This window comes from Mytilus trossulus, chromosome 3, assembly GCF_036588685.1.
Source record: "Mytilus trossulus isolate FHL-02 chromosome 3, PNRI_Mtr1.1.1.hap1, whole genome shotgun sequence".
Lineage (NCBI taxonomy): Eukaryota > Metazoa > Mollusca > Bivalvia > Mytilida > Mytilidae > Mytilus > Mytilus trossulus.
Window position 1 is genome coordinate 17,869,006 of NC_086375.1, and position 21,179 is coordinate 17,890,184.

Genomic DNA, 21,179 nt, shown 5'->3' on the forward strand with positions numbered 1-21,179 from the left:
CCTTCAGGGTTTTGTTATATTTTATATGAATTGTTTGGTATAATACTATTTATTCTACACATTTTTTCAATTGTTCAAGTCTTTTTGTTCGCCTCAAGTTTCTAAGTCAGTTTTCTATAAATCCTTTAGGTTTAAAGATTTACCTGTACATTGTGCTAACTTTTATCAAAATTTCTACTACGTAGAGCAATAAATGAATCAAGAATCTATAATATATTCCAAAAGTTATGGAAATTCTTTTGTGAGTTAAATATTTAAATTCCACTATATGGCATCAACTTTATAATGGTGACTCTGTGAGTGAAACAAATTAAGGGAGTATGTAACTAGAATACCATTGTTCTGCTTCAAGCTTTTTAAATATGGTAGTTTTCTTACTAGAATATGGTAGATCAAGATATGCTTGTGTATAATCAGCTGAAAATATGTTTAACCCCGTAACATTCTGTATGTGCCTATCCCAAGTCAGAAGCCTGACATTCAATGATAGTCCCTTGTGCTGTCTACCATATTTGTTTTTCGTTGATTGTTTTGTTACTCAACATCATTTGATCGTGCTTAAGTTTTAATTTGATATATGCACAAGTACTCAAAACTGTATGTATATATCAAAATAACATGTACTATTCGCCTTACTTTACTAGTTAAAAAAAGCGACATCAGATTTGAGAAAGAAAGTAAAACAAAATAAAACAGTACCAACAGCTCTTGACCCAGACGCATAAATTTTACAACGTTTTTTTTTTTTTTTTTTTGTAAACAATATTTTTATTATGATAAATACACGCGCGTGAAGAATTTGGCCTTTTCTACATCCAGTATAAAAGTATAAAGGGACGCGATCGTTCTGATTACAAATTTGTTTCTTAAATAGAGAGATAGATTCACAATTTCTAACACTTAACGGTAAATGATTCCATAATTTGATGGATGACGGAAGATAATAATCAGAATAAAGTTTTGTACGTGATTTAACATGTAAAAGATTATTACTTTGTCTTGTACTGTGGTCGTGTCGACCACAGACATATCCAGGCAATAGCTCTTGCAAATAATTTGGGGTTTTATTATTTACAATTTTATGAAGCAATATTAATTTGTGGTTACTTCTTCGATCTGAAAGTTTCTCCCATTGCGTTTCTTTATATAACATCGACGTACTTGTGAGCTTAGTCCCTCCTGTAACTATACGAGCAGCATCCAACTGGATATTTTCAAGGTTATTACCTGAATCCCAGATAACATCAGCATATTCAATAATAGGTCTTATAAACGATATATATATATTTTTCCAGGGTCATTCTATCTAAAGTGTGTTTGATTTTCCTTAATATATTAAGTCTTTTGTATGATTTCTGTATAATATAATCAATATGGACATTCCATGAACCATTATTAGAAAAATAGACTCCTAAGTGCTTGTGCTTTTCAACTACATGTAGTTCTTCGTTGTTCATGTTTAAAGGTGGGTGGTAAGGTTTTGAAATTTTACGGGAAATAGTCATGGTTTCAGTTTTCTTGGGGTTAAATTTTACAAGCCATTTCTGGGACCATTCGTGAATTTTATTCAAATCGCTATTTAAAATTTCAGCGCCCTCTATTGGGTTATCAACAGTTAAATATAGACTTGTATCGTCAGCAAAAAGCTTAATTTGGGCTTCAATATCAGTGACTATATCATTAATAAATAACCAGTCAGAATTTGAACCATTTATAACTGCTCTTTGAGACCTCCCATTCAAATAATTTTCTATCCATTTAAGTAAGTTTCCAGATATACCATATCTTTGTAATTTAATGAGAAGACCTTTATGCCAAACTCTATCAAACGCCTTACTTATGTCACAGAACACAACCCGTATTTCTTTGCCACTATCCAAAGCTTTACCAAAATCATTCACAATGTCTACCAACTGATTTACAGCAGAGTCCCCTTTGGTGAAGCCAGACTGGTTTTGCGTTAGAATATTATTCTGTCTTAGGTAATTATAAATATGTTTATAAATACAGCGTTCTATACATTTTGATAAGACGCTTAAAAGAGATATAGGTCTGTAACGTTTTGTTTCCATTTTTAAACTATAAAAGATAATAAAAGATAATATATTCGAATGAATAACACAAAATAACCGCATGTAGTGCAATTAGCATCAGATAGTTGACGTGTATCAATCTGATTAAAATTTTGACCAATTTTAACTCGCCTGCTCATATGATTATAGCTAAATCAGAGAACCCTATTTCAATTCTCAAAAAATCTAAACGAAACAAATGGCATTAGAGAAAGCAGTACTCAGCTCTTTCTTTGTTTATAGAAACACAAAAACACTTTACAAATACATTGTATATTAGCATTTATTTATAAGATAATGAGTATATTTTATTTAAAACTTGAATGCTTCATTTTGTAGTTTTATTTGGTGTTTAAGCGATAATAATGGATAATGTGTATGAAGCGCATAGCTTCATTCTTAAAATGCACGCAACACTTTCACAACCCCATAACACTGCAATGGATGTTGCGTTAAAGCAAACAAATACAACATAACAAAAATGGCATGATTTAATGGTCTCTGTCAAAATGATACAATCCAAATGGAATATCCGTGTTAATTTTTTCGATTCAATTCAAAGTTTTATTGCCATATAAATTCTACAGTTTGTGACAAATAACAAATGCAACAACAAAAACAAATAAAGACAATAACTAAGTAACTCAATATATATACACAAATTACAATTGGTCGCCTTTATATACTTTAAAAAACGATATGTTGCTTTGTTCACCATTGCCTTCATGATTTTAATATTTAACATTCAATTTGATAGTCAAAAGTAAAAATCACAAAAATAATGAACTTAGAGGAAAATCAATTCGGAAAGTCCATAATCACATGGCAAAATCAAATAACAAAACGTATCAAAAATGAATGGACAAGAACTGTCATATTCCCGACTTGGTACAGGCATTTTCAAATGTAGAAAACATATTGAAATATATAAGTAACAAAATCTCTTAAACTTGTACAACATACATACAAGTAAACACCAACAACCTCGCTATGACTTATGAATGCCCAAGTTTCTCTCACGCAATGTATTCAAAATCATAATCAACCAATTAGATGATTGAACGGACTTAACTACACTGTATGATGAAAAATGAAAACAGTACAATTATAACATACACGATAAACACACTCAAACAAAGTTATATATAACCTACGCCAGGGTCCTACTTGTTTCCGGAAAAAGGCGTACGCCTTTCGTCGGTGGCGAACGCCCGGTGCACTTGTTTCACAAAATTTTGGATGCGCGCGCAATAACGGCTTACGCCGCCCTCGCCTATCTCAGGACTCAGGCGAAGGCGGCGCATTTTCATTTCAAGATGGCGGAAAGAGTGTAAGTGAGAAAAACTAAAGGTTACAAATACTGAAAAACAACCAGTAAACGAAAAAATATTATTATTATGTGCAATTTATCTTCATACTTCAAGATGGTGAAGAGAAAACGTTTTTTTTTTAAAACATAATAATTAATCTCTAAACCTATTTATACGAAACAGAAAATTTCTTTAAAAACAAAGCAATGACAACCTAAAGTACAATTAGATTAAGATAATAAAAATATCAAAGCATGAATATTTTCGTCAATGTTTTAATAAAACTCCTTAAATATGTAATTATGCAAAAAAACAGATTTAAAGGCTAAATTATTATTTTCCTAATGTTGGATGATATGCCGGTTTACTTGTTTTGAGTCAAAATACGGCGTACGCCGTTAGCCGTTCGCCGTTCGCCTATCCTTTGTGAAACAAGTTGGACCCAAGTCTATAAGACAAATTCCCACGAAGGAGTATTTGAATAAAGTGGTTATCGACGTGGAGTATGTTTTAAAAAGTGGTCAAGAATTACGATCGACATTCAGTAAACCGGACTTCTTGCAGAGCGTTTGACTATAAGACGTATCAAATTTCAACCAGGTCCTATTAGCTTTATCAAATTTCAACCATGTCCTATTAGCTGTATCAAATTTCAGCCAGGAACACGAAAGTTTACACATTTTCGAAATGCAGCCATTTAAGCCGGAAAACATGATCATATGGTACAGTAAATAATATACGACTTCAATTACAGTTTCAATAGATACTCCGTCAGTATATACTTACACATGAAATTATCTCTATTGCGAACTTCTTTTTATGTGTATGAAATAATCACTGATTAATAAACAGCTCTATGGTAGTTCTAAGAACATCATTTGTAATCATTGCAGAATATATGACAATGTGTATCGTCTTAGTCTTCGCCGATGATGAAGATGATGACCATAATACACATGGAGATGATCAACGCCTACGTCCTATCCTCCCTCTTCGGCGACCACCAGAAGCGTGGACTCTATTATTTTGTTGTTGTCGGACAAATCTACCACACTCAGCTTTACAACTCGGACAAGTGTGAACCACATCCTTTGCCATGTTCATAAAGAAAGCCAACCAGCAGCATAAAACAAGTCTACAAAAACACAATTTAAAAAATTTGAAGAAGAATTTAACAAAATGATTCAAGAATATAGTTCTTTCTATTGAGTCACTTTGATCTTCATTTTCTTTTTATTTATTCTCTGTCGGATTGTAGAACCATGAATGTACCCATGTCACTTTGTGTATATGTCTTTTATATTTACTGTGACTATACGGTATGGGTTTTACTCATTGTTGAAGTCTGTATGATGACTTGTAATTGCTTAAATACACGTCATTTGAACTTTGGTGGATAGAAAGTGTCTCAATGTAAAGCACACTGCATCTCCTTATCATATATACAGGGCCGTAAATTGCCTGCCCTGTAAAGGGAGGCAATTTATTATCGGCGAGCGGAACGAGGCGAAAAAATTTTGGACCCATTTTATGCAGAAAAGGATATTTTTTCGGTCCTTTTCCTTGTATGCAGTGTACCTCCCCAGAATACACGACTTGTTAAAGATTTGTTTTCGCTTTATCCTGCTTCTTTACAAGCTATTTTTACTTAAGTTTAGGGGAACATTTTGCAAAGACTTAAAATGAAAGCCCCCTGAAGTTGTTCATTTTTTGTTGTTTATCCGGCTTATTTGGCTGTCCAAATCGAACTAATTTTGACTTCGTTTCAAAGACACAATTTTCAAACCTTAAATGAAAATGCATACTCAATAACTCATAACTTTATCTAACAAGTTCAAATTATTAAAGCGTAACAATGTTTGTATACACTAAAAGTTTTATTCTGGCTTTGTCAAATGCTAAGGTGATTTTTTCTGACTGGACGAATCCCATCTTTTTAGCACTTCTATGCATTCAATATTGCCAACATTGTCACTTCTATATGTATGCAGATGCAAAAGTATTTAGTGGGAAACTTTTATGTGTGCAGAGGAGTTGAGTTGGGTACCGACCGTTCAGATCTAAATATTGAACACACCTGCCATTATGAATCGATTAACCACCTTGTTGTCAGTTTAACTAACAACCAGTGCTATAAAAATAATGCATGATTTTAACCATTTTTTTCTTTTCAGTGTTTTTCTCTCCATTTATTATTTTTTTTGTAAGCCCGCAATAGGAGGTAACTGCCTTCATGCCTCTATGTAATTTACGGCCCTGATATATGCATAGTTTTCTATCAATTTTTTTTATTAGCTTGTGTTTTTAATTTCATGGTAAAACTTTCGATTTCAAATTTGATCATCCATTTTCTAACAATTCATGCTGTAACAATTATAGATTAAAAAATCAAGAGTATAATCTGTTTTGGGTTTGAAGTTTTTGTTTTGACCCCAGTGCTAAGACTGCAATCGGTATGCAACAAATTTGATGCAACACATTTTTGATGCCCTTTATTATATTTTACATTTGCAAACTACAAAAATTATGCTGCAGTAATTTTCAACAAATATGTAATTATTTCAAACTTGAACATGATTACGTTTTGATAATGTAAATGCTGAACATTATAAACTGAAGAATGCGTATCACTAAAACTAGATTCTTTTTTAATAAAATTGAGAATGGAAATGGGGAATGTGTCAAAGAGGTGCCCGACCAAATAAAAAACAACAGTAGAAGGTCACCAACAGGTCTTCAATGTAGCGAGAAATTCCCGGCGCACCCGGAGGCGTCCTTCAGCTGGCCCCTCAACAAATATATACTAGTTCAGTGATAATGAACGCCATACTAATTTCCAAATGGAACACAAGAAACAAAATTAAAATAATACAAGACTAACAAAGGCCAGAGGCTCCTGACTTGGGACAGACGCAAAAATGCGACGGGGTTAAACATGTTTGTAATCTTTTATAAATATATAAACAAAAAATTTAAATAGTATGATAACATTAACCAATTTTCTAGCTAAATTATAAATACAACTTCTAAATTCTGAATTTGATTTTTTTGTCAGCAGTTGGTGATTTCATAAAGCAACTTATTTTGAGTCGCAAAAATTATGTGCATGTCCATGAAAGGATACATTATCATGCATGATATGTTGTTTAAGTGTTTGGTCTTGTAATTGTTGATTTTTGTTGTTTGTTTGACCATAATGGGTGTACTGATTTGTAAATGAAGAGCAACTATGTTATAAACTCTTCCGCGAATTTGTTTTTAACTGCTAAGCGAAAGCGATTTACCTTCTACTTGCATTTACTTTAGTTAGCCGATTACATACTATCAGATATTGTTAACAAGGACTGTGTATTAGTTAACACTAACCCCGTATATGAGGTTTAATAGATATAGGAATATGTGGTGTGAGTGCCAATGAGACATCTCTCCATCCAAGAAACAATTTAAAAAGTAAACCATTATAGGTTAAAGTACGGCCTTCAACACGGAGCCTTGGCTCACACCGAACACTTACTTTCAGGTTTTGGCTATAAATCGTTATTGTATTTGACCATAAAAAGTTTTTCTTACCCACTTAAAAAGAACAGAATACAGCAGAGATAGGTACAACTACCGACGATGTATGTTGTTTCTGTTGTTACTTCTTGATGGCATGACGGACATTGCATGCGAACCGGATGTTCATTTCTAGCTGGATTATTGGGATCTATCATTTGAGCCATATTAGCAACCAATGCCGCATGAGCTGGGTCGACTTGCATGGTTATAGTCTGGTTATTCACCATTAAAGTTTGTATCGGCATCTGCCCATGCATTGGTTGTCCCATTACTGGAGGAGGATAAGCTGGAGGGGGATAACTTGCAGGTCCAGGAGGAGGATAACTTCCTGGGGGTCCTGGTTGCATGGCTGGTCCAAAGGCGGATCCATACTGTGACGGATCTGCAAATAATCATTATTATAAATATGAATTACCCTTCTATAAAAGGATAGAGAAATGGTACTCATAGAAATTGTACATTTACTTATTTATAATCCTTTTAAAAACTTCAATTAGTAGTTGATTTTTGTTTAATAATATGATCGATTGAAATAATAAACAGGGCTGTAAATTTTGTATTTGATAAATCATAATCAATATTATAAAAATGAAGTGTAGTGTATCAAGCTATCGATATCTAGTTCAGTGAAATGGACGTCAAACTAAACTCCTAAGCATATAAATGAACTAACTTTAAAAAAATCATACAAGACTTTAAACAAAGGCCTGAGGGTCCTGACCGCAAAAATGCGGCGGGGATAAACATGTTTAATGAGATCTCAACCCTCCCCTATACATCTAGCCAATAAAGATTAAACAAACACACAGCAATATGCAAAGTAAAACTCGGTTTAAATGAAGTCCAGTATTTTTTCTGCAAAAGAAATCAGAATCGAACACTTAATAACTATATGATAACATGGGTCGTAAAATTTCAAAACTTTTTCGGCCAAATTAAATCGCAAATTTTCATATGTCACGACGCCATACGCAAACGTCACTCAATTTTTAGCACTATACGTGAGTCGAACCACATGCAAAAAAGTCGTTTCTGTGAAAAAGCTTATCATCAAACGGTAAATGTCTATAGGTGATTTTTTTTCAGATTATGTAAGTAACCGCGCGCCGAAGAAAAAGCATGCTGTCGAATTATAGGACCGTCGGATTAGAAGATTGTTGAATTTTAGGTCCGACCACAGACATTTATTTGAGTTCAATAAAATTGCTCCTGTTTTTTTTCGGATTTATGACAGACATTTTATTTTTATTTATGAATGTGTTATAATACGTAATCAATATATTTTAATCGATTTGTAACCTGGGTATTATTTAACATTCATATATATTTTGTCCGGGTTAAAACGTATCAAATACCGTGAGTTATACTTAAGGACACCGGACACCTGGCCTAAGACACAATTATACTTTTAATAATTTTAATCTACATTACATATCTAATTACTTTATTATTTATTCTGTAATTTACCGAGATCAAGTACGCTTCAAATTCTTGTGTTTACGTTAAGGTTCATCATAACCTTTTGGCTAAAATGGCCGTATTTACACCCCAAATTTTACTCTGAGTACAGACTAACCTATACACCTGCAACAGTTTTAAGGGATGGCAGGAACTAGATATATAAATTTTAAATGCATTTTATGTTTCAGAAAATTATAAACTTTTCTAGATTTTGCTATCCATTTTTTTTCGTTCCTGTAGAAGGTGCAAAAATTAACTAAGTATCGAAAACGATTGAGAAGCTCCCCTCATATAATCAATGTTGTGAGTAGTATTGATTTAAATGGACAATAGATGGACAATAGACACCTGTAAACAATAGGTGATTTAACAGGTTTAAACTGTGTAACTGAGTGGACCGTATCAAATGAAACTCAGGTGTTTGTTTATTTTGCTATCTTCTGCAGACTGGAAAAAAATGCACATCAAAATGCAGGTAAGTTTTTAATTTTCCGAAACGTAGACTTCATATAACTTTTATATATCTAGTTCCTGCCATGCCTTAAAACTTTCCTGGATGTACCAGTTTGTCTGTACTCATAGTAATTTTTGAGGTGTAAACACGGCCATATTTTTCAATTCCTTATGATGAACCTTAATTGCATGCGGTCTGAGAGATAGATGTATATCTTGTTTACATTTTTTTCACGGTTGTAATGGCGATCGCTACTACCACGACGCCTAGGAGTCGCAGCACCAACTAAGGCAGATAATTGGAAAAACCTGTCTATATTATTGATTGAATGTCTAAATTATAGTTTCGGCTAATCGTTATTGTATTTGACCATAAAACGAGTTTTTCTTACCAACTTCTGAATCTGTATCAAAGTGAACTAACAGACAATGGGTTTAATTACTAGTATTGCAAAGCGTAAAACACTTCCTCTTTTTACTACACTGTTCTGGTCAGTGATACGTTATTGGAATGTCATTTGGGGCATCATGCATTAATTTTGTCAAGCACAGAGCTATGTTATATCTTTATATTGAATCCATATTTCCCGGAACTGTATTGTCTTAACCATTATTGTTATGTTTATTACATGTATCACAGTATCAGCCTTTTTTTGTGTTTGAATCCAAAGTTAAAGGATGTAGTTTGAAAGCTCAGTTCGTTTTGTTTATATATGACTGTTGTCTTTAGTCCCCTAAACCTACGTCAGGTATACAACATGGTGAAGAACCCTAAAATCGAAACAATTGGTATCTGATATACACAAATGTAGAACACATCCGCGAAATCGCGGACATTTGGAGCTTGGTCGAAAGTATGAAAACTGTTATAGGGTGAATTTTTGTAAAAAAAATTATGACTAGAGAATTTCAGGAAAGGTATCAAAAATCAATGAAAGGTACTTGGTGGCAGAGCGATTTATTTCAGACCTCCCACTTTTTTCAAAATCAGTCCGTTATTTTTTGTTTTAAATTTTCTATTAATTTTCCATATACACACATAATTATAAACTCTATACATTTCCCTCTTTGGAAAAACAACATATTAGATTAACCAGATCTTCCAAAAGTACAATGAGCTGATATGCACACAATGTAATATTTAAGAAAAAGATACATGCATAAACAAATTTAAAACAGGTATTTAAAATATTATTTTAGAAACGTTGTTTACAAACATACCTGAATATCCGGCGGGAAAGGCAGACATCTTAAATAAATCAAAATTGCATCAATGGTCTGGTTGCATTTCTTTCATATATTCCAATCTGGCTATATAAAGTAATGACCTATAGAAACTTGACGGCATGCATGGTTACAAATTAACATTACATATTTTGACCTATATTTTGTATTTCAAAATGACTACTATATTTAAATGTCTACGAACCAGGCTAATGTAAAGATTAAAAGTATTTTTATAAGGTTTTTAAATTAATATTAATCAATATTGTTGTTGTTGATCGCTTGGTTCAAATCGACAGTCATGACCTGGTGAAAGTTGATCATTTGTTCGCTCCATTTAATTAATTTCAAAAGACACCAAATGACGTCTTTCTTTCTTTATTTATTTCTTAAACACCATAAAGATACAATGGTACAAAGAAGTTCATCAAAAGTCATATAACATAACACAAACACACATGACAAGATGAGATGAAAATATCAAATAATACATGATAAACAGTATAGTAAAGAAGAGTGGTGATTAACCAGGAAGACTCACTTGAAAAGTTATAACCCTGATAAATTTGCACAGCTTTTTCAACTTATTTTTAATTTTTAACTGAAATAGTTTTTCAAATTTTAGTATGTTACATCTGTGCAAGAAAAAAGTATCCAAATATTGTGCTCGAAAATTTGCCAAAGAACTACACTGCAAAGTGTAATGAAATTCATCACCAATCTCGTTACAATGACATAAGTTACAATATCTAAGGTTTCGCTCAATCTTATTCCATCTACCAGTTTCGATGGGTAACTTATGGTTACCCGTACGAAATCTACAATATGTTATTCTATCTTTATCATTTAAAATATTCAGATATTCCTCAAATTCAAAATTTTGTTTATACAATTTGTAGGCCAAACCTTTTGGCGAACAGTCAATATCAGCTCTCCATTTCTGTTGAAACTGATCAAATAACTTTTGTTTTAAACTAATACCCAACCACTTAGAATTAAAATTTCCTTGTGACAACCATATATTGCTGTATCCACATTTATCTAATATATCTTTAATGCATTTCAACCAATCTGACCTAAATTGGTTGTCCGAATTTTTCAAGAACACGTATTTGTATAGTATTTTAGCAATCCTGTTATCATCCCCATTAACCATTTTTGACCAAAAATTAACCATACGCAGCTGTATATATAAAGACATGGGATAAATACCAAGTTCACCATAAATCATAAAATTGGGTGTCGACTTCTTAAGGTTTAATAATAATTTACAAAATTTTAGGTGCACTTTTTCTATAATATCAGTATTACTGAAACCCCAAATCTCACACCCATACAGGAGAATTGGCTTCACAATTTTATCAAAAAGATCATATTGTGATTTCACTGACAAGTTGTGCAACCTCCCCTTTTTCAATACTTCATACATTGCTTTATTTGCTTTTCTAACTAAAATCTTCTTAGCACTCATAAAGCTACCTGTTCTTGAAAAATTCAACCCAAGATATGTCAATTCATTGACTATCTCCAATGCATTTCCGTCATATATAAAGTTAATATTTTGGGGTAATCTACCACCAGAAAAAATTATAATCTTAGTTTTACTTGTGTTAACTTTTAATTTCCAGGTACTACAATATTCAAAGAACATATCTAATTGCAACTGTAGATCGGATGCATTATCCGAAAATAACACTGTATCATCTGCGTATAATAACACAAACAGTTTTAAGTAGATATCAAACTCATTCTCTATTTCATCAGTAATGCAATTTAAACCACATACATTTTTTTCTTCAATAAACTGTTGAAGGTCGTTCAAATACAATGAAAATAAAAAAGGAGACATATTTTCACCCTGTCTTACACCGATATTGCATGAAAAGTATTCTGACATTTCACCATTATACATGATACGAGATTTAATACCAGTGTACATATTAAAAATTACATTATACATTTTACCGTTAATATCATTCACAAGTAATTTATGCCAAAGACCCTTTCTCCAAACAGTATCAAAGGCTTTAGCAAAATCTACGAATGCACAGAATAGTTTCTTTTTCTTATTTTTCATGATACTAATAAGCATGTAGATAACAAATAAATTATCTGTAGTAGAATAACCTTCTCTGAAACCAGCTTGATTCTGACATAGTAAACAAAAATCATCAGAAAATTTATTCAAACGTGAATTCAAAATAGAAGTAAATAATTTCCCAAAGCAGCTTATAACTGTTATAGGTCTAAAATTGCTAGGATCATGTTTGTTACCTTTATTTTTAAATAAAGGTATAATATTTCCAGAAAGCCAATTTTCAGGGATAGTTCCACTGTCAAATATAATATTAAAAAGTTTCACAAACACCTGTGACATAACACTAAAAGAGTGTTTTAAATATTCATTTACAATCATATCATCACCAGAGGATTTATTATTTTTTAACTTTCTCAAAGATTTTTCAATTTCCTCTTCTGTAATAGGTGAATTTAATGTAACATTTAAATCTTTTACATTGTTCAAATTTTCTAAAACAATCTCTTCATCTTCAGAATTTCCTAAATTTAAGTTCTTAAAATAATCAAACAAAATATTAATAGGTACACATGGATTGTTTCCCCTTTTACCACCGTTCAAAATCTTCCAGTATTCTTTCGGGTTAATCGATCTTAAGTTTTCTATCTTGTGTCTAATTTTCTTTCTATGTTTACGAATGCTCTTATCCATTACTCGCTTATAACTCTTTTCTAGTTTCTTTGTTTCATTCACTCTGTCGTCAGTATTGTTTCGCTTAAGTTTTCGTCTACTAGACCGAAACTTTTTTCTAGCTTCCTTACATTCGCTATCGAACCATGGTTTTGATTTTTTTATATTTTGTGTATGCTTACGTCTTTTAGTAAATGTGCCGAATGTAGACTTTGCCGCATTTGTAAGTAAATGACATACATCCTCAACAACTTTATTAATAATTGAGTTTTCACTTGTATTTTCAACCATTTCCGTTAATTGAGCTAGTATTTCATTTACTTTAAGTCTATCAATGTTACTAATAAAGGTGTCTAATTGCTCATTTTCCCATCTCTTAATCTTCTCCTCAGGCATTTCATCATCATGACTGACGTCGTTTTGTTTTTCATAACAAGTAATCTTTAACGACAGTGGATTATGAATATCCGAAAATAAAACGCTAGAATTTAATACTGAAAAATTTTGAACCAGCTTAAGAAAATTTGGGGAAGCAATATTGTAATCCACTACACTAGTGTTTTTACATGTAAAACTACCCAGACCTTTGTCTTCACACATTCTTCCATTTAGGATAAACATATTGTTATTCTTACAAAATTCAAGAAGCAAGTTACCAAAATTGTTTTTTTTGTGATCCATACTTTTCCTTAATCGATTTATATTTAACTCATCTAAAGTACAAACACCCTCATTTTCAATGTCTAACATTCCTGAAAATTCTTCAAAATTTACGACGTCAAAGTCTGACTCTTTCGAGTTCGAGCATTAAAATCTCCAAAAAGACATATATTGTCATGACTTGTACTAAAATTCAAAAATTCACTTTCAATTTCGCTAAATGGATCACCAACACAATATACAGAATTTTCAGGCGGAATATACACAATACCACACAAAATATCTTGTTGTAGTTTAACTACATGTTTGTCAATTTTAAACCATAAAATATATTTACTGTCTGTTTCAACAACAGAAATATGATCAGATAATCATCAGTTTTTGTTTCTACAAAACACAAAATACTAAATTCATTTAACAATTCTAAAAATTCCAGAGTAGACGATCGTCAAGTCCAAATCTACGTAATATTTTATTGCCATCATTTCTAACAAACCGTTACAGAAATAAATGTTTCTTACTAAATGTAGTACGTGCATTTTCTCTGAGTTAAAGTTGTTGTACATGTGTGAAAATAATAAAAAATAGTTTCATCATCAATTTCGTTAATTTGAGGCGAATGACAAATTTTGTTTTGTCGAGAAATACCATGCCATGGTATTTACTGGCTTGTTCAATTTTAGGTCTTTGTGAGGAAATATGCAATCGAGTAAAATTTCTCCTCCACTCAAGGGGTCTCAATGAAGTAAAATATCTTTTAAGACCAAAATGACTGATCCTCGTCTCCACTGATCCTCATAGGACTGTTACAGAATTTGTTTGTATAAAAGTTTAAAGCTGTAATTTCTTGCAGAAGCGAAACTGCCAACTCTTCAATATTCTTTTGAAAGAAGTTTAAGGATCCATACCATGATGGACTTTTTTTACTCATTTAGTAATTTTGATCCTAAATATGCCTCCTTTTAGTAGTGGAAAAGATTATCCTACAATTTCAAGCTTATGCCAGTATCTGATCATATACTTTGCAATGTCAAAATGCAGAGGTAATCTACCTATGTCAGAAAGAGTGACAACTGTTGTCCTTTTGGTAACGCCTTGAAGTGATAACATAACAAAGTTTCCTGATAATAGCTCTATTTTAAGGAATGGTTCGGCTTTTGCTTTCCCTCTTGAAAGATAGAGAACACATAGAACCAATCCTATAAACAGTTGACGAAACAGTCGGACATTTTGATACACGATGGTAAAGTACAAAATCAAACAACCAAACAATTTGAATTTTACTACGGAAACTCATTTACACATACATCACGAATAACTGTATATTATAGAGGACAAGTTAAACTTCATAAATGAAAATAGGATCTTTTCCTTATTGTTATTGTGTAAGTAATATTATAATAAGCGTGTAATATGTATTTGTTATAGTGTAAGTTTATATTTTCTAGTATTGATTCATTTCAGACTAGTTTTGGTTTTGTACTTAAGAAACCCAATCGAAACATTGCCGCATGATTGGACTCAATGGCCGAGTGGTCTCAAGTTTGTTTTAACTACTGCATCACTAGTTAATACTGAGGATGTGAGTTCAAACACGCTCGTGGCAGTGCATTTGATAGGTGTGCTCGTGTGCAAGGATTGTCAGTTTTCTTGTCGAATGTCGTTTGTTGTCTCCGGCATTCCGGCTTCTTCCACAAATATATTATTGGTTATTAAAGAAATTAATAATGCGCACTCGTAAACAATAATTTTTCTGATGATTAAAATATAAAATAAGAAGAACTTAATGATTGCTAATATGGCAATCACATTGCGTAGATGTAAGCCGCCACTTTATGACAACGTATGGCCTACACCAATGAACAAAACCTATTACATCGGATATGTTCACGCATTCCGTTCTCAATCAGAGTAATGCACCGACATATTTTTTACGCTCAATTTAGATTCAAAAAGTAACAACATCCATTATTCAAATACTTTCTTGTTTTTAATCAAAAATGATAATGTGAAAGTTTTAATAAAATCGATAGTTTAAGTAGATAATCTTGTTTTTTTTATTGTCTTGAACATCCAATATTGCTTTATGGTCACATAACCTTCATTGCATGTACTCTGTTATCGTAATGTCCATATCGACCGCATACTGCTTCGCATTTTGGACAAGAATGAATAACGTTCTTACAACATTTGCATACTAATGGCATCCAAAACAGACAGATACATCTACAACAGAAACAACATTAAATATTGAAAACGTTAACACAATAAATATATTTAATATTGGAACTTATATAAAATAAAATGAAACAGTGTTCAGTATTTTTATGTTTAGATTCTGTATGATTCTGCGTACTGACGTTGTTTATCATCTTAACAACGTGTTATATTGTTCTTTTATTTGTCTTTGTTCTATTATAAATATTACTTTTACTGTTTGGTCTGTTTTCTGTAATATCCATTTGACGTGGCTCGGTACTTATGCATCCCGTCAATGTGTTTGTATTATCTTTCATGTTTGCTGCTGTGTTTTGTATGTGCAACTTTTTGTGTTTCTGTGGTTCATATGACGTGACTCTTAAAGATCCCGCCAATGTGTTATTGTTCTAGTATATGCCATTATGTTATTGTTTTATTTTAAAGTTGAAAATACTTTGAACAACAAAAGTATTTCATTTGCGTAGGGTTTTAACCTTTTGTGAATTCTTGAAAATTCTGAAGAACTTCTTGATAATATATAAATCTCGGTCTGCTTCTGAAATAAGTTCTAACATACTTTTGATTTTTTAACCCTGTATACCACCATTCCACATGTGAATGGTGTTTTTTTAAACATTGAACGGCAAAATTATTTTATATTTCTTCAAGTAGCAATGCGACGTTTTCATTTTATGACGTCAAACACGCAAAGGAATGCATGTGGTTTTAAAATTTGATAGATGCTTTTGGGGCTTTTTTTGTTAAATATTTGTTGGTTTTGAGATTGTGACACAATGATGACTGCTGTACCCATATTTTGACTATTTAACCTTTTATGTCTGTGTTGTTCACGCATCGTTGTAAATATAATGATATTTCATACAAGTGAGAGGTTTAGCGCAATAAAACCAGGTTCAATCCACCATTTTCTACATTTGAAAATGCCTGTATCAAGTCAGAAATATGACAATTGCTGTCCATTCGTTTGATGTGTTTATCATTTGATTTTGCCATTCGATAAGGGATTTTCCGTTTCGAATTTTCCTCGGAGTTCAGTATTTTTATGATTTTACTTTTATTTTTATAAAAAAACATAGAAGTTAATCTTGCTTCACTGATCCTGAAATCTTTAAAATAAATAAAGGTGGGTTTATCTTTTTTACACGATAAGGACATCACTAGAATTTTTGATTTGTCAAACTGTCACAGTGGAAAAATGGACAAAAATTGATTTTGAGACTTTTTGGACATTTTGTTAAAGATTTTGTAAAACCAATGTTTTTGTTATATTTGTAATATTTCACTAGGGATTTTGATATTTTTATTGTGCAAGATTTAAGTCAAGCTTAGAAGATTAAGCTAGTCTAATTTTTTTAATATATTTTTTTAATTAGCGACATTTTACTTCAAAATTATCTATTATTCGTATTTGACAAGCCAAGACTTTAATTCCTTAAATAAGTCTGTATGTTCTATTGTTAATTATTATCTATGTGTTAATTTTTCTGTAATCCCTTAATTGAATTTTCTCACTCATTCAGAGAAATATTTGTCAGGTCGACTATACAAGTAGTTTTGGTCTGTTATATAAACTATGTTGTTATTTTGATGTGGCAGATTGGATTTAGTATTACACTGAGCAGTTCCAACTCTGTACATTTGCATTCCATGCTGACTTCTCGTACTGTTTATTGTGTGTGTGTGTGGTTCCAGGCCAACACATTTCCCAGTCACAGATGTACCCAAAATATATTTGTGACAAAACCGTGCATGATTCGAAATATTATTTCAAAAGTCTTATTTACAAAATATGAAGACTATGAAATCAAAACTTATAAAGTTCTTGCGTCTGACGCGCTTTTTATTGATTTATCTTTATCATGAACGCTGAAAGCCAATATTTGAAAGCCAATGATATATAAGATCCAACACAACTGGTGAGTTATATGGTCAAAAAGGACTTGATCAAAAAACATAACCAAATCCATCGAAGATCAAGTGAAAAGATACATCTACAACAGAAAAAAAAACAATTGCTTCAGGGAGCTAACATCGTAAGGACAACTTAAGAAAAACCTGTCAGTACCGAAGTGATGACTACTAGTACTAGTACTAAGCTAATGATACACTCGGGAACTGATAGTCCACCAGCAGCGGTAACGATCTAGTGCTACAAGGTGGACGTTCCATACTACCGTATTAACTGAAGCAAAACATATTTGACATTCATTGTGCGCACCCGTAAACATTGTTCTTGCAAAATACGAAATCAGAAATGGCGTATTAATATTATTATCACATGGTAAAAATCTTAACAAATATATATAGGAACTCATACGACTTTAATAATGAGAAATCCACCATACTCCATCTTCTTATGTTTATGTCCCACCCGCCTACGATAGAGGGGCATAATGTTTTCTGGTCTGTGCATCCGTTCGTTTGTTCGTTCTTTCGTCTGTCCTTCCGTCCGTTCGTCCCGCATTAGGTTAAAGTTTTTGGTCAAGGAAGTTTTTGATGAAATTGAAGTCCAATCAACTTGAAACTCAGTACACATATGCTCTATGATATTATCTTTCTCATTTTAATGCCAAATAAGTGTTTTGACCCCAATTTCGCGGTTCACTGAACAATGATAGTGCAAACTTCAGGTTAAAGTTTTTGGTCAAGGTAGTTTTTTATTAACTTGAAGTCCAATCAACTTGAAACTTAGTATTCATGTTCCCGGTGATAGTATATTCTAATTTGAATGCCAAATTAGAGTTTTAACCCCAATTTTACGGTCCACTAAACATAGAAAATGATAGTGCGAGTGGGACATCCGTGTACTATGGACACATTCTTGTTAAATTATTGATTTTGTAAAAAGACCGAGAGTACGAATCCAATATAGATTTAAATTGCTATTATTACAGTTCATCGAAATGATTCGGCACCTTTTGTCGGTATATCAAACCATATGAAATGGCATAGAAAAATATATGTAACTATTGAGTTGTAGTGAAGTAGTTGCTACTCTCAGAACAACGAATTGACCAAAAAACATATTGTGTGCAGTTATCAATTTGATATCGATGAATTAAAATTGTGTCATTTTTTCTTGCTCGGAAGTTTTCATTTTCAATATCATCAGGCCATTTATATAATGAGAATGGCAGAACATATTACAAAATATGTAACGATAACAATTCAATATGCACAGTTTACATAAACTACGTCTATTATAGAAAAGCATACTCTGAAATACTTGCTTACCCCACTAACAATAAAACAATGGCCTTTATGTACGAGTCACAGTCAGTAACATATTTAGTCACCGTTGTTATATTTTCTCCGCAAGCGGGACATTTCATCCGGACCGGAGTTTTACTGTTTGCTGGATTGTTTGGATCCTTTACATTAACCACGTGCACCACACCTATCGTAACTGGATGATGCTGGAGAGTGGCTTGTCCATGAGGATTTGGCGGCTGTCCGTAAGGAGATAGTTGTGGCGGATCATTGTATATTGCTGGTGGTGGAATCTGTGAGTAGGAAATTGGAGATTTGTCCCGTACTTGTTCTGTTGTGTTCATTGCACTTCAATGGATTATGATCTAAAATATATATCCAAAAATTATTTACATAGTATTAAGGTTGATTTTTACTAAGAATATTTGTTTTTTCTCTCTCCATACATTTAAGTTGAAAGGATAAAATGTTGCGATTTGTACATTACCTGATTTTTTTTAGTATTGACTATTATTCATAAAAAAATATGATATGTTTTAGGATATGAAAAAAAGTGTGCCAAAAAAAAAAAAAAAAAAAAATTTAAGGCAATAACAACTGCCATATTAATGATTTGGTACAGTTACTTTCATCAGGTATTCTCGGGACCAAAAGTATTTTAAACGTTTGAGAGTACAAAAAACGATCCCCTTTGGTTGTTTGAGTGTCAACAGTAAAAATTAATTCAATTGCAAATTTTTGAATTCCCAAATTATGCCTTTATCAGATTGGTGCTGCAGATTATGACTGTTAGTGTATACTGTTCATCATGCTGTGTTATATATTTTAGGATGTGCTGCAACCGATACAAAGTAGAAGCCGACTTTTTTTTTATGTAATTCATTATTCCGCTTTAATCCCGCTATATTTTCGTGTGCCTACCCTTCATCACAAACTGATCAGAGGTAATCTTATAAATTTTTCATTGTTTCTTTATTTAAACTAGTATTTGGATTTTTTGGTTGCTGGCCGAACATTATAAAAAGGAGATGTGGTATGAGACAACTATCCACCAAAGTTCATGAAGTGGAATTAGGAATTATAGCCAACCGTACTGCCTTCAGCAAGGAGATAAAACACATACCGTAAAGTGGACGCCAAAAGGTCTCGGCATGAATAATATGAAACAATTCAAAAAGGCCTTATGTATGACAAAACAATAAACGAAAATCAAATATGACAGACATGGGCAAACGACAACCACAGAACTACAGGTTCCTGATTTGGAACAGGCACATAAAGAATGTGGCTTGATTAAACATGTTTGTGAGCGCGCAACCTTTGTCAAACCTTGGATAGTGGTACAACAGTACAACATAAGAAGCTATACCAAGAGGCTTTCAAATTGACAGAAAACCAAATGTCCCTGTTTGAAACTGATATCTTCAAAACTGGACCCTTAATAACAGGAGCACATACAAAAAAAATGAATGCGTGTAGAGTTTAGAAATTGAAAGGACAAAATCAAATCAATGTATAAGTATCAACTTTCACCACATAAACTTGAAAACTATAATCGTGAAATCCTTCACTCAGTCACAGGAAATTAGATCATATTTCGTCATTCAAAGCGTGAAAATTTACTTGACCTTCATTTAGTCACAGGAGACAACATATCTCATTTAAAAAGTGTTCAGCAAAGCGTTTTCGTGTAATTTCATTTATACATGGGCAACGCTCTAGATAGATAGGTATCATTTTTCACTGCTCAAAAGGTCTACAACTCGACAACGATAAAAGCCAAATTTATGAACCTCTCACTTGTATGGCAGTCGCACAGGGACATTGAAGACTATATGTTGTCCTTTAGAGGTCTTTTGAGGATGTTTAAACTTGTTGATTTACCTTTACCATTACCTTTACACAGTACAGTGCCTTTTTTCCGAACGTCTTTCCAGTTTTAGTCACGTCATTAGTGTAAAATAACGTCATATACATGACGTCATTACGGGAACCTTTGTGATGAGTGGACACATAGCAATAAGGAGTATTCTTTTTACCCAAACTCCGTAACAGTGGTAACAGCTTGATACGCTTGTTTGTAGTGAAAGGGAAGTACGTCATTGTGTTAACTACTTTTTTTTCGGTCTATGAAGAAATAACATAAACAATGTGGTGAACACTGAATAATAGCGTGCTATTTTAAATTGTGCACCACATGTTTTATGTTATTTCATTAGACAGAAAAATAGTACAGTCATTTATAATTTTAAGCCGGAGTAAATCATTAAAAAGGTCGATTAAGTCACGGTCACATGACATCAT

At 32.4% G+C, this 21,179-nt stretch overlaps 2 protein-coding genes across 3 annotated transcripts; both read right to left on the reverse strand.

The window, feature by feature from the left end:
- Positions 1 to 3,830: 3,830 nt before the first annotated feature.
- On the reverse strand, positions 3,831 to 10,337 carry LOC134710291 (lipopolysaccharide-induced tumor necrosis factor-alpha factor homolog). The gene is made up of 3 exons (XM_063570593.1): positions 10,076 to 10,337; positions 6,953 to 7,322; positions 3,831 to 4,517 (listed from the first exon to the last, which is right to left on the reverse strand). The coding sequence occupies exons 1-3, from the start codon at positions 10,101 to 10,103 to the stop codon at positions 4,349 to 4,351; spliced, it is 567 nt and encodes a 188-aa protein (XP_063426663.1). The 5' UTR covers positions 10,104 to 10,337; the 3' UTR covers positions 3,831 to 4,348.
- Positions 10,338 to 15,409: 5,072 nt separating this feature from the next.
- LOC134710294 (lipopolysaccharide-induced tumor necrosis factor-alpha factor homolog) lies at positions 15,410 to 20,885 on the reverse strand. Of its 2 annotated transcripts, none has more exons than XM_063570596.1 (3): positions 20,760 to 20,883; positions 18,900 to 19,240; positions 15,410 to 15,671 (listed from the first exon to the last, which is right to left on the reverse strand). In XM_063570596.1, the coding sequence occupies exons 2-3, from the start codon at positions 19,217 to 19,219 to the stop codon at positions 15,536 to 15,538; spliced, it is 456 nt and encodes a 151-aa protein (XP_063426666.1). In that variant the 5' UTR covers positions 19,220 to 19,240; positions 20,760 to 20,883; the 3' UTR covers positions 15,410 to 15,535. The 2 variants fall into 2 exon arrangements, with proteins under 2 accessions (XP_063426666.1, XP_063426667.1); XM_063570597.1 differs by having other exon boundaries at positions 15,411 to 15,671; positions 20,772 to 20,885.
- Between the last annotated feature and the right edge of the window lie 294 nt (positions 20,886 to 21,179).

What these genes read in the sequence shown, in the direction of transcription:
- LOC134710291 (XM_063570593.1), bottom strand. Translation starts at nt 10,103, where the DNA reads ATGTCTGCCTTTCCCGCCGGATATTCAG. An exon ending in CTTTCCCGCCGGATATTCAG is followed by an intron (nt 7,323 to 10,075) that starts GTATGTTTGTAA and finishes GATTATTTGCAG; the next exon opens with ATCCGTCACAGTATGGATCC. An exon ending in ATTCTGTTCTTTTTAAGTGG is followed by an intron (nt 4,518 to 6,952) that starts GTAAGAAAAACT and finishes GTGTTTTTGTAG; the next exon opens with ACTTGTTTTATGCTGCTGGT.
- LOC134710294 (XM_063570596.1), bottom strand. Translation starts at nt 19,219, where the DNA reads ATGAACACAACAGAACAAGTACGGGACAAATCTCCAATTTCCTACTCA. An exon ending in ATTGTTTTATTGTTAGTGGG is followed by an intron (nt 15,672 to 18,899) that starts GTAAGCAAGTAT and finishes TTTCTGTTGTAG; the next exon opens with ATGTATCTGTCTGTTTTGGA.